The 19,787-nt window shown below is 40.3% G+C and overlaps 1 protein-coding gene across 3 annotated transcripts in view; it reads right to left on the bottom strand.

Annotated features, from left to right (window-relative positions):
• The window catches only part of TNPO1 (transportin 1), a 102,042-nt gene that overhangs the window by 21,275 nt on the left and 60,980 nt on the right, over positions 1-19,787 (bottom strand). For all 3 annotated transcript variants that reach the window (XR_008233284.1, XM_052775402.1, XM_052775401.1), the window contains 7 exons: positions 16,762-16,843; positions 15,903-16,025; positions 11,377-11,495; positions 6,214-6,274; positions 5,534-5,702; positions 2,145-2,297; positions 767-992 (listed from right to left, as the gene is read on the bottom strand). Coding sequence is in view for 2 of the 3 variants with exons in the window: in XM_052775402.1 (XP_052631362.1) it covers positions 767-992; positions 2,145-2,297; positions 5,534-5,702; positions 6,214-6,274; positions 11,377-11,495; positions 15,903-16,025; positions 16,762-16,843 (933 nt within the window). In the remaining variant the exon portion in view is untranslated. The remainder of the gene's footprint in view (positions 1-766; positions 993-2,144; positions 2,298-5,533; positions 5,703-6,213; positions 6,275-11,376; positions 11,496-15,902; positions 16,026-16,761; positions 16,844-19,787) is intronic.

Raw genomic sequence — 19,787 nt, 5'->3', positions numbered from 1 at the left:
CTTACATTGTGATGAGCAAAATTTAAAAATATTCCTGTAAAACCTGTTATGTATACATGTTACAGATCTAATTCTGCTTTATGAAGAAACTTTCTTGGCAGTCTGCTGCGTACACTCCTGCCCCACAATAACTGACGTGTAAAAGCTTTATTTGCTGAGTTTCCTGCACAAGAGGTGTATCCATTCCATTAATAGTGTGTCCATTAATTTTTTTTTTTTTTTTTTTAACATCAGCAGACAAGGAGAAGAGAATCTTACCTCCAAGGATCTCCTTTCAAGAGAAAGGGAATACCCCTTGAAATAACTGTAACCCAAGTGTTTTGGTAATCCTGAGCTAAATAAAAACAACATCACTAATGCAATGATAGGATAGTTTTCCTTTGTCATCAGTATTGACCTTGTTCATAGGCATATAAAAGCCAGATTTCAGGTCAATGAAACTTCAAATATTGAAAATAAGCAGGTGTCACATACAGATCATTTCTTTTACTGCAATAGATTTTAGTTTGGTGATTCATATATTCTGAAAACAAACTGGACAAGATGGACAAGAGAAATAAAATGAAAACAGATAATTTGTATTACAACTTGGAGTAATTTGTGACTACTTCAGAAGCTGAACCTACTCCAATTTAAAAGGAAAAAAAAATAAAATACATTAAGAGCTAGAAATGGAGACATGCATTCATCAATAAAGGCATTAAAATAGTTTCCCATGAAAAAGCAGTGTCATGGATAGTGCTTTTTTTTTTAAGCTTTGGCTCACCTGCAGGCAGCTTCTTGTACTCTCTTGTTGCTATCCAGAATACGCTTTAGCAATTCAGTCATTAATGGCTTCAAGTATGTGTCTGGGGGTTGACTAACTACCCAGTGTGCATAGCGACTAAGAGTCCAGCATGTAATGGAGCGCACAAGAGCCTTTTTATTAGAGAGGCACTGAATAAGGTGAGGTATCAGCTCAGGAAGATATGGAATCATACCCTGCATGCAGCCTAGAAGGAAAAATATAGCTATTACAGTATGAGAATTAGAAAACATAATAGAACTTTTTGTTATTTCCTAGAAGGGACATATTTTCATCCTCTATCATGTAGCAATACATTTTACCAATATACAAAGCAAGTCTACCTAATTTATGTTAATTCCCAAAAAGAAACCTCACCATAAACAATAATTAAAATTCCCAATCAAATTTACATTCATTTCTACTGTGGTGCTTCCCCAATCCCCAGAAATTCTGCTTTATTAAATGGAGTATAGCAAGAACATCCAAATAAAATTAGTTTATAAAGCTTGGAAGTCTTATGCCAGTCTACTCAGAGTGACCAAGACAACAAATAGAGAAAGATTAGGCCTTGATAATAAATCAACCTATCATTAAAAAGGATTACTTAAGAAATTTAATTTTCTTCTTGTTTTCTCCTAATATCACACAAATACTGACCAGCAATAAGAGCTACACACTTTAAGTCAGCAAGGGCAGGAATACACTGAGATTTGCCAGAAGTACTAACTTTTACCTTGCTTGACTTAAAATCAAAACCAGCAAAAAAGTTTTCTAGCAACAAAGAAAAAGTATGTTCACTGGGCACTGTAGGAAAAGATAGATAATCCAGGCATGGACCCAAACATATTCCTTCAGTTTGCAAAATGGACAGAGATGCTGGAAACACAGGCAGAAAGCCAAGCCTGTGAGTAAATACAAAGAAATGGAAGTTATCACATTTAAATCAGAGAACCATCCACAAAAAGCAGCTCAGGGCACTGAAGTCACAGGACCGGTCTTCTCCATTTCTGAAAACACTGAATGAAATGTAAGGCTCAAATTTATTAAATATTCCTGTTGTATCAAATCAAGGTAGTACTTAATGAGAGACCAATAAATATATGCTGCAGAGTTAAGAAAGGGAGGAATAAAAGAAATTATCTAAGTTATTTAGCCTCTGAAACATGCATAGATTTGAAAATGAAAAATTAAACAAATAACTGCAGTCACCAACTAGTAGATGTAGAGATTAATCACTAAAACCAAATCAGCTAAGGACATATACTTGTTTGCACAAGTAAATTCACCTAGAAGGAATCACAGAGCTGCTTTAGAACCAATCAAAAATTCAGCAACCTGATATGCACTGTTGCCTTACCTTCAGCAATTGCTCCAAGAACAAGGATACCAGATTCTTTAACTACCCATTCGGGATGGAAGAGCAATTCCTTCAAAAGGGGCAAGATGTGTGGCAGAAGTTCATCACGAAATACATTAGCCAGGACATCTAGAGCAGCAGCAGAACATTTCCCTGAGGGGAATTAACAGTGTTAATCTGCTTATTATACAAGCAGTTGTAGTTAGACAGTATAATCCTCATTTTAACTTTGAGCTGCCAAGACATTAGGAAGAAAGATACTTCCATTTCATTACAATACACAGGGATCCACTGTGCTCTGGTACAAAGCCACAGCTCTTAGAAAGCCAATTTTACAGCATTTTTATAGCCACTGAAAGGACTTATACCGTGGTGATATTAAAACACTCACTGACAGGAACCACACCATTATATTGCAACGTTATATACACTACACAGTTTCAGGATGGTGTAACACTACAGAAGAGGAAAGGTCTGTGACATGAATGTAACATACTGGAGAAACTAAGGAGAAACAGCCTAAAAATATCAGCAATTGATTAAAAAGAAAATGCTCAAACACAATCCATGTCTCAAAGCAAAAAAAAGGGCAAAATCATCAGTCTCTAGAGACTGTAAGAAATTTGCTGACTTCTGCTCTGAGCTTTTATATCTTATTCCTAATTCTGTGATGCACCAATACAAAGAACGCCACCTCGAAATTTGTTTGAAAGTTTTTAATATCATATTGTTAGCACACAAAAGCTCATAAAAGAACAACTTCAAAACATGATTCAGAAATCCTTACTCTGGTTTTCTGCTGTGGTGCTGTCATGCCTAGGAAAATAATGCTAAGATGGATTTATAAAGAATGCTTGTATTACAGAATTTATACTGCACTTTTTTTGCTTATTATGATCTTAGTTCCTTCTTAATCTGTCAGAAATGATCCAACTGGAACAAAAGTATATACAAGACAGGTAATCAGGCAAAATATACGTAGCAAATGTAACATGCAAAAATCCTAAACTGGACCTAAACTGTTAGTGGGCCCAAACAGGACACAGATAAGTTTTCAGCTGGGAGGTAGCAACTACTAGAATAGATAATAAATAAAAAACTTTTTCTGCTCTGCTCCTAGATCATGTCCAAGAGGTTTGAATAAAACAAAACACGAGCCTTCAACTCAGAGCAGATCTCCACTGCAAAGCAATAATAAACAGCACAGACTCCCCAAGACCAGCACCTGCTGCTTTCAGCTAAGACTGTTTCAGCTTTCTACTAGAGGGAAAAAAAGGCGGGCTCCCATATTTAGTTACCAGGTCTCATTAGTAAGCAATGCTGCTAATTGTCAGGCTGTGCTGCTGTTTCCTCTCTGTTCAAATTGGAAGTCAAATATAGAACACTGGATAAGAAACAGGGCACACAATTCTGAATTTCAGATAATCCAAATTCTCTCAAGTCCAGATGACATGCATCAAAACAGATTTCTTAACTGTTCTGTTCTCTCTCTTTCCTAGTGATGTGGTTTAACCCCAGCCAGCAACTAAGCACCACACAGCCACTCTATCACTCCCCCTCCTCAGCTGGACAGGGGAGAAAAAATATAACAAAAGGCTCATTGATCAAGATAAGGACAGGGAGAGACCACTCAACCAATTACCGTCACAGGCAAAACAGACTCGACTTGGGGAAAATTAACTTAATTTATTGCCAATCAAGCCAGAGTAGGGTAATGAGAAATAAAACCAAATCTCAAAACACCTTCCCCCCACCCCTCCCTTCTTCCTGGGCACAACTTCACTCCTGAATTCTCTACCTCCTCCCCACCAGCGGCACAGGGGGACAGGGAATGGGGGTTATGGTCAGTTCATCACACGTTGTCTCTGCCGCTCCATCCTCTTCAGGGGCAGGACTCCTCACACTCTTCCCCTGCTCCAGGGTGGGGTCCCTCCCATGGGAGACAGTCTTCCATTAACTTCTCCAACGTGGGTCCTGCCCACAGGCTACAGTTCTTCACAAACTGCTCCAGCATGGGTCCCTTCCACGGGGTGCAGTCCTTCAGGAGCACACTACTCCAGTGTGGGTCGCCCATGGGGTCACAAGTCCTGCCAGGAGCCTGCTCCAGCATGGGCTCCTCTCTCCATGGGTCTGCAGGTCCTGCCAGGAGCCTGCTCCAGCACGGGCTTCTCATGGGGTCACAGCCTCCTTCAGGCACACCCACCTGCTCTGGCATGGGGTCCTCCACAGGCTGCAGGTGGATATCTGCTCCACCGTGGACCTCCATGGGCTGCAGGGGGACAGCCTGCCTCACCATGGTCTTCACCACAGGCTGCAGGGGAATCTCTGCTCTGGCGCCTGGAGCACCTCCTCCCCTTCCTTCTTCACTGACCTTGGTGTCAGCAGGGTTGTTTCTCTTACATGTTCTCACTTCTCTCTCCGGCTGCAGTTTCTGTGCTACAGGAACTTTTTTTCCCTTCTTAAATATGTTATCACAGAGGCGCTACTACTGTTGCTCATTGGCTTGGCCTTGGCCAGCGGTGGGTCCATCTTGGAGCTGGCTGGCATTGGCTCTGTTGGACATAGGGGAATCTTCTAGCAGCTTCTCACAGAAGCCACCCCTGTAGCCCCCCAGCTATCAAAACCTTGCCACGCAGACTCAATACACCTAGTCAGCTTTAGCTTCCTCACCATCTTAAGCAAAACTGTGGACCACAGGGCACCCTCTGTCATTTCAGCTATATTTTTTAGAATATATGTATTTAATGGTATGAAAAAAAAGATACTTTACAAGAGCAAGCATATTTGTGCTTATTTTCTTCTAAAATAATAATAATAATTTAAAAAGTTTAGATCTGTCTCAAAGTTGTTTGATCCATAAGCTTCAAGTTACATTCATCTGTACTACATCTGAACTACTGGCAATGGCTGTCAGTTGTAGCATGTTCAAATGGAGGAAAAAAAAGGAATAAAAATCAAACACACAAACCAGATTTAGAGGGAAGACTAAAAGTAAAAGAAAGCATTATTAAGCTTCCTCAAGCTAAGAACAGTGTGTAAGACTTTTTTTTAAATAAACAGGTGATCCATGATTTGTATTATCTTGTAGAATTCAAATTCAAAATCCAAAGCTTCTGTTGAACTGCATGCAGTAGATGTTTGCAGCTCTATTGGCCATATTCAAAATAAGCTTACAGATGGCTAGCTTTTGTCAATACAGTTACATAGCCACAACATCACCTGAAAGACTCCCCCTCTGCCCCAACCACCAATTACATCAGCAGATAGTTCCTTTTCTATTCAAAAGCAAAGCTTCAGTATTCCTATACACAAACTCCTCTTTTTACTGTGGTTCTTGTATTATGCAAGTAGCTATATTTTAAAACATTTTACACATTACTTTGACATACTTAAATTCCAGTCAGAAATAGTATCATCATCATCAAGATCGTCGTCATCATCGTCATCATCTTCAATACCATCTTCTTCATGTTGCTGAGCTACCGTCCGTGAACGATGAAAACGAGGTCTTATGTCCTGTTCACTATCTGGAATAGCTTCATCTTCTTCAACATCCCCCTGTCATCAAAATGATTTATCAGATAAACTAGTGCAACTATATTGCTCAAGGAAGTTAAGGATATAGTGTAAATTTTAGTTCAAGATTTTATAAGCATATGAAAGATTCACGTCCCACTTGTGCTGCCCAGTTAACTAAAAATGCCATTGTTCCTGCATTCTGCTACAGTATTTACCAGAAAAATTACAGGAAAACAGAAGCAAGAGAGGTAAGCTCACACAAAAGCACAAAGCATCCTTCTTGTTAAGAAATTACTCTTGATGGGAAGGAATTAGAAGGAAGAAGAGATAGAGAAATTCTAGTACACAGCAGGAAAGCCCACAGATTATTTTCCAACAAACATGGCAGCAGTCACATTTAGTTTTTGTAACAGCACACCTTGCCCCAGAAAACTAAATCTCCATTGAACAGATGGCAGACCAGATCTGGCCTACCAGCTCAATCATTCTGATTTACAAGTCAGAAGCTAACCAGATATTCTTACTGAGTATAAAAGAAATCAATGCTTACCTTCAACAGAATAATATCGATCTCTGAATATTTCATACCATTTACCAGCACAGGTATCAGTCTACAAAGAAATATTGATACATGTCAAGAAGGAAGACCCTGGTAATTACAGGCCTGTCAGTCTCACTTCAGTGCCTGGTAAAATTATGGAGAAGGTCATTCTGGGAGTTACTGAAAAACACTTGAGAGACAATGCAGTCATTGGTCATAGCCAGCACAGGTTCACGAGGGGAAAGTCCTGCTTAACCAACTTAATTTCCTTTTATTACAAGGTCACCCATCTAGTTGACCAAGGGAAGCCAGTATATGGGGGATTTTTTCTGATTTTAGCAAAGCTTTTGATACTGTCTCTCACGGTATCCTTCTGGACAAGATGTCCAGCACACAGCTAGACAAGTCCAAAATACGTTGGGTGAGCAAATGGCTGACGGGTCGGGCTCAAAGAGTTATAGTAAATGGGGTTACATCAGGCTGGTGGCCAGTCACCAGTGGGGTTCCCCAAGGCTCAATTTTAGGGCCAGTGCTCTTCAATGTTTTTATAAATGATCTGGATGCAGGAATCGAATGTAGAATCATAGAATCATTTAGGTTGGAAAAGAACTTCAAGATCATCGAGTCCAACCATCATCCATGCCCACTAAACCATGTTACTAAACCATGTTATGGAGTACCCCGTCTATGCGCTTTTTGAATACCTCCAGGGATGGTGACTCCACCACTTCCCTGGGCAGCCTGTTCCAATGTCTGACAACCCTCTCAGTAAAGAAATTTTTCCTAATATCCAATCTAAAACTCCCCTGGTGCAACTTGAGGCCATTTCCTCTCGTCCTATCTCCAGCCACCTGACAGAGAAGAACAGCACCCACCTCACTACAACCCCCTTTCAGGTAGTTGTAGAGAGCAATAAGGTCTCCCCTCAGCCTCCTCTTCTCCACACTAAACAGCCCCAGCTCCCTCAGCCGCTCCTCATAAGACTTATGCTCCAGGCCCCTCACCAACTCTGTTGCCCTTCTCTGGACACGCTCCAGCACCTCAATGTCTTTCCTGTAGTGAGGGGCCCAAAACCGAACACAGTACTCGAGGTGCGGCCTCACCAGTGCTGAGTACAGGGGAACAATCACCTCCCTGCTCCTGCTGGCCACACTATTTCTGATACAGGCCAGGATGCTGTTGGCCTTCTTGGCCACCTGGGCACACTGCTGGCTCATATTCAGCTGGCTGTCAACCAGCACGCCCAGGTCTTTCTCTGCCGGGCAGCTTTCCAGCCACTCTTCCCCAAGCCTGTAGTGCTGCATGGGGTTGTTGTGACCCAAGTGCAGGACCTGGCACTTGGCCTTGTTGAACCTCATACAATTGGCCTCAGCCCATCGATCCAGCCTGTCCAGATCTCTCTGTAGAGCCTCCCTACCCTCAAGCAGATCAACCCTGCCTCCCAACTTGGTGTCATCTGCAAACTTGCTGAGGGTGCACTCGATCCCCTCATCCAAATCATCAATAAAGATATTAAACAGAACGGGGCCCAACACCGAGCCCTGGGGAACACCACTTGTGACCCGCCGCCAACTGGATTTCACCCCATTCACCACAACCCTCTGGGCTCGTCCATCCAGCCAGTTTTTCACCCAGCAAAGAGTACACTTGTCCAAGCCATGAGACACCAGCTTCTCAAGGAGTATGCCATGAGAGATAGTGTCAAAGGCCTTGCTGAACTCAAGGTAGATAACATCCACAGCCTTTCCCTCATCCACTAGGTGGGTCACCTGGTCACAGAAGGAGATCAGGTTGGTCAAGCAGGACCTGCCTTTCGTAAACCCATGCTGACTGGGCCTGATCCCCTGCTTGTCCTGGACTTGCCATGTGAGTGCTCTCAAGACAAACCATTCCATAATCTTCCCCGGTACCAAGGTCAAATGTAGATTAAGTAAGTTTGCCAATGATACTAAACTAGGAGGAGCTGTGGACTCCCTCAAGGGTAGAGAGGCCTTACAGAGAGATCTGGATAGACTAGAGCGCTGGGCAATCACCAACCGTATGAAATTTAACAAGAGCAAGTGCTGGATTCTGCACCTGGGATGGGGTAATCCTGGGTATATGTACAAATTGGGGGACGAGAGGCTGGAGAGCAGCCCCGCAGAAAGAGCTCTGGGGGTTTGGGCTGATGGCAAGTTGAATGTGAGTCAACAGTGTGCCCTGGCAGCCAAAAGGGCCAACCGTGTCCTGGGGTGCATCAAGCACAGCATAGCTAGCCGGTCGAGGGTGGTGATTGTCCCACTCTACACTGCACTGGTGCGGCCCCACCTCGAGTACTGTGTGCAGTTTTGGGCGCCTCAATATAAGGACATCAAACTATTAGAGTGTGTCCAGAGGAGGGTGACCAAGATGGTGAAAGGTCTCGAGGGAAAGACTTAGGAGCAGCTGAGGTCACTTGGCTTGTTCAGCTTGGAGAAGAGAAGGCTGAGGGGTGACCTCATCGCAGTCTACAACTTCCTCGAGGGGAGGTGCTGATCTCCTCTGGTGACCAGCGATAGGACATGAGGAAATGAAATGAAGCTGTGTCAGGGGAAGCTCAGATTGGACATTAGGAAAAGGTTCTTCACTGAGAGGGTGGTCGGTCACTGGAACAGGCTCCCCAAGGAAGTGGTCACAGCACCAAGCCTGTCAGAGTTCAAGGAGCGCCTGGACGGCGCTCTTAGTCATATGGTTTAGTGTTAGGTAGTCCTGCGAGGAGCAGGGAGTTGGACTCGATGATCCTTATGGGTCCCTTCCAACTTGAGATATTCTATGATTCTATGTCAAAGTAACACATAAATAAAGCAAGCTGGTTTTCAGTTACCTGGGCCATAATTTTGGTTGTAACCACCCCCCTCCCCCCAACAATAAAAACAAACAAACAAAAACTTAGACTGATAAAAGCTAGTACCTTAACCATACTCCATTTCATGAGGTTCATCAATAATTTGTAATCTGAAAAAGTGTTAATTTCTAACTAGAGGTAGCCAGATGGCACAACTGAGTTTTACACTTTAAAAACAGGATATTCTTCCACACGATGAAATTTATTCTGGAGCACCTTTCAGAAATTAAGTCTAAAGCTTTTTAGTAAGAATTCAAACTCCCAAAATATGCTTGATAAACAAGTTAAGTTAGCTCTCATGAATAATATTTGTCACTTTACCTTTGGCTGAAGACTCCACCTCACTACTCTTAAGAATGGAAGTCTAACTACATTAGACCCTCCTATCCTTTTGTGATTACTTCAAGTATCACCCCTAAAGACAAGTCCCCAGCATTGCAGAGATCTTGACATTAGTCAAGTCATTAGTTTATATTAGAACTTTACTTAGTTATTAAACTGGTTATGGCCATGGGACTCCAACGGTACTGATGTATGGCAAAAAAAAAAAAAAAAAGTAGTACTGGGGGAAAAAAAGTCAAATACTTCACATAAAACCACATTCACTACAAAAATAAAACCATAAAAATAAAAATATGTGTTACAAGCCAAATCAAGCTAATACTGAAATCACCGTGGACTGACCTAGCACCAGTGACAGACTCAATCCCTGTATATTCTGAAGCTGAGGAGTATTGTTTCTGAAGGTACTCAGGCCAGCAATAATATTCATGCATCTCAATGGCACATTACCTTCTGAACTTTTAATGAAAGAAAAGTATTCTGATTAACACCCATTCATTGGCATTTCTGCAGCATACTTCATGAAGTATGCAGGAGCTATATATAAGAAAGCCTACAGGAGCAAAATGGAACAAGATATTAAACAAACAGGTTTTTAGAAGATCTTGTCCCACTTAATCTAATATAAAAAAAATTAAGATTATCATCAAATATTGGCAAATTTATATAGCTCCATAGTCAAAAAGGACTTGCCAACAAACAAGTTGCTTTCAACAAATATGACACTGAAAGATGAGAGATATGTAATGTTACTCTTATCTGTTTTTCTAGAAATTTAAAAGCTTCTTAAAAACCCCACAACAACCGAGGATGAAGCTGTTGCAATGTCAATGTTCATGTAGGCCAGAAGAGGTTTAAGTTTTATACTGAGAAGGTGACTAGTACTAATATGTGTGTTGGGAAGGGGTAGGTAGAATCAAGAACTGCGCTATCATTCTTTTGAGCTATAAGAGTAGGAGTTAAGTAATAATATTTTAATCTCAATTCTCTGCTTTCTAATTGCTTATGAAAACTGAAATTTTGACACACACCCCTTTTTTTTTTTTTAAATTGCTTTACATCTAAAATGGTCATTTTTGCTGAAAAGAGTGTGTCTCTTCTCTCAACATCTTGACTGGAAAAACAGAATCACAGACAGAACTGCTCTTCTAGTATTTTCAAAATCCTTCCACGCATGTGTCAAAAACAGAGTCTCCATTTATTTGGAACACTGAAGAATTTGTTCCTATTGCAAAAGTGTTCAGATTAGTCTGGAAAAAAGTTACGAGCACTGTTGCACACATGCAGATGTTTAAATCTCAAACATGGATATTCATTCCCGTTCAATCAAGGATCTACATTTTAAGGCTTCGGATAACTTTTTGAAACTTACAAAAAAAAGTTTTTGAAACTTAAAAAACTACTGTCAGTCTGAAGAAGTATGAAGAAACACATTATACAGGCTTTCTTCAAGTTTAAATTGCAGTGGCAATTGATATGAAATTGATTCCTAAATTTAAATGATCTTGTCATTTTGTTATGTTCTTCATAAAGATCGGGAACCCTTGGCATGACTATGCACATAGAAGCATTGCACAGAGATACTCGCAATAGCAGTTGTCAAGACAACATGTTCATGGTACACCAGATACTACAGGTAATGTCACATGGAGATATTTGTTTAAGCTTAAGCGCGCATTAGTATACCTTTGCATCAATCTGATGCTTACCAGGCTGTTAAGCTCGAGGTAAAGCACCAGTGACACAGTTTAGGTTGCTTCTGGAGCTGAGTCTGAAATCTTCAGAAGTCTTTTCAGTGACCTCTGCTACAGCCATTTTTAATATGCACAAGAACTAGCTACAGGAAACTCCTCCTAAGCATACAGTAAGCTAGATAAAATCGCTATAAGAGTAACTAGGAACAAGTCAACTTAAGTTTAAAGATGACTATTTCAAAATAACTAGGAGTTGCAATTCTTAATACTTACTTAGTAAGATGCCGACATAATACATCTTTACAAATTGGCTGTTCGGCCAAAGTCAGCCAAAACTCGCAAGCCTCCAAAGCCACATTTTCATCTTGGTCCTGGGTCCTTTGAAGCATATACTACACAATATAAAAAAAATTACTTGTATAAGATATAAGATTTAACTGCCCAGAAGAAGCTATCAACATTGCAAAGTGTGTTTGCAAAAACAGACTATGCTATCAGAGTAATTTTGTTTCTTTGGGGTGAGGGGAAGAAACAGATATAAGAAACTACTTAAGGCTATGGTGAGAATAAGCCAAGAGACTTGCTTCTTAATGCTAGATGATTCAGATTCTAAGTTTCTTCACTGCTTAAGTGAGAACATTATTACCAAGAAACTATAGCAGAGACCCAAGATAATAAACAGCAGTTTCCTGAAAACAGTTGGGGTTTTTTTTATTATTATTTTACCCCCCCCCTTTGCCCTTTTGAATAAAAAGGTACAACTATACACTTAGTAAGATGGAAATACTTTTTATATCCAATACCATAAAAAAGCTTCCCTTTCAAATCTTGATTACCTGACAGGATGCAATTAAGTAGAACCCATAACAGGGGGGAAAAAAAAAAAAAAAGTCTCACTTTTTTCTAGCATGAATGGTAATTCAGAGATTCAGTATCAAATCTTTAAGCTTGTTGTTAAAATTTAATCCCCCTTAAACAAAAAATAATCAAATACCTGCATAAAAAGAAACCCTAAGTATACCATAGCTACATCAGTTTCTTATACACAACTGCCAAAACAATTTAGGGAAGATGCTTGCAACTTCCAAAATAGTAATTTCTGCATTCTTCCATGCCAGCCCTTACTTCTGAGACAGTTGGTTCTTCCACTCATTTTAGAAGCCTCATGGAAGTCCATACAGCTACCTTTCCTCACACATGGATTTAAAATGAGCAAAGGAAATCCTTCTTCAGAATACCATTTTATTCTCAAAATTAAATAGAACGGGGTAACCTATATTATCCTTATGCATTTCAGGGATGCAAGATTTGCCACAAACACACCCCTTCCTACAGAACTGCACTAAATTGCAAGTGTTTCCTAATGGGTCAATACTGTGATTAAGAACTCACAGTAACAGAAATACTGCTCTATTCTGAGTTGTCAACAGATTACAGCTTGGAAAAGTTGAATAATGTCCTACCCATTCCAAGCAAGGCTTCATTAATGCACCTGAAGTGATTTGGCATTTTTCCCCAGAGGACTTGAAAATCCACTATTTTGTTGTATCCAGTTATTTGTCACAAAGACAAAAACAGAATGACAAAAACTAATCTCTGAAGGTTCTCCTCACACTGTCATTTCCTCTTTAAGTATGTATTATAGTATATGCTCCATGAAGTTAGATAGCAGTAGATTGAAAGGGCTACTTAAACTCAGTGGTATAAGATAGCCATATACACATACTGGAAATCATAGAATAGTTTGGGTTGGAAGGGACCTTAAACATCATCTAGTTCCAACCCCCCTGCCATGAGCAGGGACACCTTCCACTAGATCAGGTTGCTCCAAGCCTCATCCAACCTAGCCTTGAACACTTCCAGGGATGAGGCATCCACAACCTCTCTGGGCAACCTGTTCCAGTGCCTCACCACCCTCACAGTAAAGAATTTCTTCCTAATATCTAATCTGAAACTACCCTCTTTCAGTTTAAAACCATTACCCCTCATCCTATCACTACACTCCCTGATAAAGAGTCCCTCCCCATCTTTCCTGTAGGCCCCCATAGTAAGAACAGTGATACTAGTATCAAAGCGTGGGAAGAGTATTTGAAGGCTTTTTTTTAATATTATCATGCCAAATTTTAATAAGTACTTTTAATGATAAGCTATAAAGTTCTACTGACTTTAGGCAATGGAAATAGTTGCTTAATAACAATAAATGACAAAATAGCATAGGCATGACGTGGGTTGAGATAAGAACAGTTTAATAGAACAGAAGGGAAGAAACTAATAATGACAATAATGACAATAATAATAATAATAAAAGAAATGAAATATACAAAACAAGTGATGCAAAATGCAATTGCTCACCACCTGCCGACCGACACCCAGTTAGTTCTTGAGCAGCGATCCCCCCCAGTCCAACTCCCCCCAGTTTATATACTGGGCATGACATCACGTGGTATGGAATATCCCTTTTGCCACTTTGGGTCAGCCGCCCTGGCTGTGTCCCCTCCCAAATTCTTGTGCCCCTCCAGCCTTCTTGCTGGCTGGGCATGAGAAGCTGAAAAATCCTTGACTTTAGACTAAACACTACTTAGCAACAACTGAAAACATCAGTGTGTGATCAACATTCTTCTCATACTGAATCCAAAACATAGCACTATACCAGCTACTAGGAAGACAATTAACTCTATCCCAGCCGAAACCAGGACAGAAGATTATTCAGAACTGGTTTGCGTACTCTGTAACAGTGTTGCGTTAGTCTTGTTATGTCAAACCATCGAGAAAAGAATAGCGTGATGTACAAAGTATTAAGAACGCATCCTTTGAGCAGTAACAGGTGTCTTTATCTGAAGAAAACAACAGGATGCACACAATCTCATGACTTCAGCAACAAACTGAGTTTCTGTGTTATAACTTCATAACATCGATATACTATTAATTCATTACAAGTAATCTCATTATGCATTGTACAATAAAAAGTCAGGACTTCTATTGAGAAAGATCTTAGGAGCCATGTGTTTGGCTAAATATGCTCTATGAACATACAAGTGCAATCTAATAACTGAAAACTGTTAGGTCAGTCTACTCCTGACATATCCTGTTGTCATGTTCTCAGACAAAGGAAGGAGGGAAAAAAAGAACACCACAAAACACCACCACAAAAACATACACCTCTGCTTCTGCTCACCTGGAAGTACATGCTCAAAAAACCCACTGAAATCCAAACTCAACCATTCCTGTATGCTCCAGGAACTTGGCAAGAAAGTTAATACTAAACCTGTCTGCTTCAAAAGCATGATGCTGGCCAAGACCTTCTGTCTTAGAATCACTACTGGAACATTAATATTCTTAACTACTTTAAAAGTGATTCTCCATAAGCATAAAAAACCCCCATCATGTGGATACAAGTTTCTCTCTTTTTAAGACTTCCTTCAGTTAGAGCAGCCACCATCAGCAGCACTCAGCTTGGAGGTATTCAAGCTTCAAAGGGGTAAAACCAGACTCATTTGAATGTTGAACAACAGTCAGTTCTGAGATATTACATTTGCACATACCAATATGTATACAGAACTGGGGAAATCAGTAACAGTACACAGTAGTCCCAAAACGGGGGGAAAAAAAAAGTCTAAACTTTGTTATAGAACAAAAATTCACTACTACTGTCTTTTGTAGAGAAGGAGCCTAGTAATAGTTTTCCCAACAACAAAATACCAGATACAATGAGAATACAATCTTGGATCTTCTTCTGGTTGGTGACATCATTTCTACCTGCAAAGTCCAGAAGTTCCTTACTGATCTTAGGAGGGTGAAGAGCCAGAGAAGTTATCACTTGTTGACAATATAATCTCCAAAGCTTTATTCTCTCTCTCTCTAAACCCCAAACCCAACCAAACAAAAGAAAAAAAACCACCTCAGGTACCAACAATCCCTACTTGTCCTGTGTTACATGAGAACATGTCTGCCAGGGTTGGTGTCACGGAATTCCAGACAACATATAGGAAGACTAGACAGCAGGCCAAGGCTGTCACGGGTCACCTCAATTTTATGCCTCTCTAATGCCTTTGTACAGGAACAAAAAAAACTTAACACTTTCTTCGTGTTGTCTGGACCTAGCCCTTATGGAATTTGATACTGAGTTATGACCCACTTGTTCACATGAAATCTGCATGAGAAACATACTGATCTTTGCTATATTTCCAGTCTAACAAATAGTGTATGTAAAGGCTACCTAGAAACTACCAGTATTTCCCAGAAACATAGAAATTACAACTCAAACAGTTGAGCAGACAAAAACCAGCTGATTGGTCCTCTGGTAGGCAAGTCTAAACTAATCTAGAATGATAAAGGAACTATCAAATGACACTAACCTCTACAACTGAATGCAATGGCGGGCAGCTTCGTTAGTAGCTCAAAGAGCATCTCAGCTATATAAAATAACATTCCTTATCCTTGTTGTGGTCAAAAGCTCAAAAAAAGGTGACAGCTTCAATGTGTAAACTGTAGCAGTATCAGCACTAGAACTAAGATTTTTAACATGATCTCACTTGTGGTCAGGCAATGCCTGGCTGCTCCATGGTATAGCTGATCCTGGCCATTTCAGGATCAATTATCTGCCATATGCATCGTCTGTCAAATACAACGTCAAGTTGGCAATTAGCTAAAAAGAAACTTTCACAACCTCAATCTTGAAGGAAAATGAAGAGCAGGCAAGCGCAAGAGTAACATGCCTGTTCTGATGAATGCTTTTAATTTGTTATTATTTCTGCAACCCCAAACATGTTTCAACATGCAAACTGGGAAACGAGACTCACCTCAACTATACTAATCATATGAGGAAGCAGGCGATCCATTCGAACTTCCAGCAACATTACCAGAGCACGGCAAACATTTTTGCGTACTTCAGGCTCCTCATCAGCAGCCAGTGCAAAAAGATTCTGTTGGAAAGCAATACCAGTTGAAAAGCCTCAATTCATCTAGTTCAACTTGTATTTAAATTGACATTACTGGCAAACTAAAGTATGCAAACACATACTTCTGTACCCTCCCAACCCACACCTCAAAATACCATGTTATTTCTTAAAAGACATACGGTTTAGCAAATGAACTCTTCAGACTTTCAACGTGTATTGTTACCCAGTGTTTTGGTCATGTGTACATTAGACACAAGAACATTATTTCCTGAATTATTTTTTTTTCCTCTAAACATTAATGAAGTTCTGAAGCTAGAAAACTCCTTCAGTACATAACAGCAGCAAATAAAATACTCTAGATAATCCAAAATATCACCCTTCTAATCCACATTCAGTAGTAGTATTCAGAGACCCATCATCCAGACTCAGTGACATGATGATCCCCGTACTGAACTCTCCATCACAGGTAAGCAACAGACTGCTGCCAATACCTTTATAGCTTCCTCTATTTATGAAAAGGAAACATCTTTCAAAATACTATTTCTTGGGCTGGGAGAGTGCTTAGACTAATGTGAGCATAAGCATACAGAATGAACTTCAATCCATGGGGACTGAAGCTAAGAATGGGAAGCCAGCAGAGAATGGGAAGCCAGCAATGTGGAGTTTGGGGGTAGTGGTGGTTGTAAACCATTATTCAAAGCTCTTGATAAATCTGATATGTAATTTGACTTAACCCCCCCAACCAAGAATGCACACTCACCTCAATAAAAGAATCTATGTGCAACATCAGAGCTTGAGTTCTGCTGATGATGAATTGATTGACGCATCCAACAGCATGAGACCTACAAATGGAACAGTTAAAATATACATTTTTCATTATTTAAACATTTTCTAAACTGTACATAGGCATCAAAAACATTAGGAAACAAAGCACATTGTCCAAGCATCTTCTAGAGGCAAGAGGGAACAAATCTGCACATCTATATTGTTAGCAAGAAAAATTACTAACCCACATTTTTAAGTACCGCCTTATACTCCCATATATATAATAAATAATTTATTTTAAAGTATTCAGTAAATAAAAACCAGAGCAGGATGACTATACCTGGCATATTTGTTCCGAACAGTATGTAATGATGTTCTTTTTCAGTATGATTATTGATCTTCTCTGATATTAACAATTCCATACAAGTCAACATGGTGAAATTTTAGCACGCCCTTCTTTGTTGCTAACTATCCAACTGCCTTTGCAATATTTTTAGTATTTAATGAGACCAATATGCATCGATAATATAGTTGTAGCTTAGAACAAATACACACTTGCATTAGGATACATACTAAAACACTTGTGGTAGAAACATACTAAAAGTAAAGAATTGTTTCTTCTATTCCACTTCATGCAAAGCCATTACTTGGAAGTCTTTTTCATTCTCGGAGATACAAAAGCCAAATTATGTAAGTAAAGGCACAAGGCAAAGCTACCTTTTAAAGCCTTTGAAGATCCATTCAAGTATTTTTACTAACGTAACTCCAAACATCTAGTCTGTTCAGACATTTCTTGGAAGAAAGTCTCATAAAACAGCGTTCAAAAGTTGTCTCTTGACAGATTTAAATATATTTTACTGACACTGCTAATATTCTTCATACTTCAGCACTATGTACTGAAACCAGGCCACGGGTCAGCAGGTGATCTGCCTTAATGTTGAAACTGGTTTAACTATCTCAAAGCCACAAACATCACAGCATACAAAAAGTGAAAGACTGTTTAATGTGATAAGGAAAAAAGGAGGTTTTTCTCCATCTTTCTCAGCTCCAATGAAGTATTAAGCTTATCTTTCCACAAGTGCAAGATCATGCTTTGTTATATATTTTTCTTAGTGCACATTTATTTTAGGTGAGTTTCTAAATCTTATTTAAATCCTATCATGATATATTCCTAGCTATACTCTTTCTTTTAGTCTTCACCATCTACTACTGTTGGCAATAATTGCCGCCTCCAAGTTGTAAAATCTTTACAAAATACTTTTCAAAAAGGAGTTCAAAAACACATTTCACAGAATCACACAGAATGGTTGAGGTTGGAAGGGACCTCTGGAGGTCGTCTTGTCCAATGCCACTGCTCAAGTAGGGCCACCTAGAGCTGGTTGCCCAGGACCACATTCTGACAGCTTTAGAATATCTCCAAGGATGGGGACTCCACCACCCCCCTAGGCAAACTGTGCCAGCGCTTATCACCCTCACAGTGAGAAAAAGTGTTTCCTGATGTTAAGGCAGAACCTCCTGTGGTTCAGTTTGTGCCCATTGCCTATTGTCCTGTCACTGGGCACCGCAGAAAAGAGCCGGGCTCCATCTTCTTTGCACCCTCCCTTCAGGTATTTATAAACATTGATGAGATCCCCCAAGCCTTCTCATCTCCAGGCTGAACAATCGCAGCTCCCTCAGCCTTTCCTCACAGGAGAGAGGGTCCAGACACTTTATCACTTTCGTGGCCCTTCGCTAGACTCTCTCCAGAAGCTCCATGTCTCTCTTGTACTGGGGAGCACAGAACTGGACACAGAATTCCAGATGTAGCCTCACCTAGAGAATGAGGGGAAGAATCACCTCCCATGCTGGCAACACTCCAGCCCAGGATACCATTCGCCGCCTTTGTAGCTAGGGCACATTACTGGCTCATTTCAGGGTAAAAACTACTGTTCTTGTTAATAAATATTAGCAATAACAAGTTGTCCTGGTTTCAGCTGGGATAGAGTTAATTTTCTTTCTAGTAGCTGGTATACTGTTATGTTTTTGAGTTAGGTATGAGAAGAATGTTCATCACACACTGATGTTTTCAGTTGGTGCTAAGTAATGCTTAGTCTAAACTCAAGGATTTTTCAGCTTCTCATGCCCAGCCAGCAAGAAGGCTGGAGGGGCACAAGAAGGTGGGAGGGGACACAGCCAGGACGGCTGACCCAAAGTGGCCAAAGGGGTATTCCATACCATGGGATGTCATGCCCAGTATATAAATGGGGGGAAATGGGGGTGGGGGGATCACCGCTTGGGGACTAACTGGGCATCGGTCAGCAGGTGGTGAGCAATTGCATTGTGCATCATTTGTATATTCCAATCCTTTTATTATTACTATTGTCATTTTATTAGTGTTATCATTATCATTATTAGTTTCTTCTTTTCTGTTCTATTAAACCATTCTTATCTCAACCCACGGGTTTTGCTTTTTCCCGATTTACTCCTCCATCCCACTGGATGGGGGGGAAGTGAGTGAGCGGCTGCGTGGTACTTCGTTGCTGGCTGGGGTTAAACCACGACAACTGGTCATAATGTTGGTTTATGAGCTCTTAGAGTTGTGGCGCTCCTTTTTAGAGTTCTGTTATGTATCACCTCGCTGTATGTAGTCCCTGTGCTACTGCTTATCACCCGTGGGAGGTGGATTAAGGTTTTCGCTTTGATGTATTGTGTAACACTGGCTTACAGTACGATAAAGTTATCAGTTGTGGGACTAATCCGGTATTTGCACTCAGCATTATTGTCACCCCTACACTTTAGGAGTCATCTGTGGGAAACTATTCATAATTACACCATTCACCCTTCCTCCTCAGAGAGCCAATCTATGGGCAACACACCTTTCTTCCCCAGTCTAGTTACAATGGCGTTTGAGAATTTTGGAAAATGTGAATACGCTTGGGATATTGAGATCAGTATGGTCCTATTGCTAGGAACTAGCATGTTCCTAAATGTGGTTCAGGTCTTGTTTAAAGGTTAAACAACTATTGAAGAAGATTACTCAGA

Source organism: Harpia harpyja, chromosome W, assembly GCF_026419915.1.
Source record: "Harpia harpyja isolate bHarHar1 chromosome W, bHarHar1 primary haplotype, whole genome shotgun sequence".
Lineage (NCBI taxonomy): Eukaryota > Metazoa > Chordata > Aves > Accipitriformes > Accipitridae > Harpia > Harpia harpyja.
Note: the sequence above shows the minus strand (reverse complement) of the source record. Positions and strands in the feature narration are given on the sequence as shown.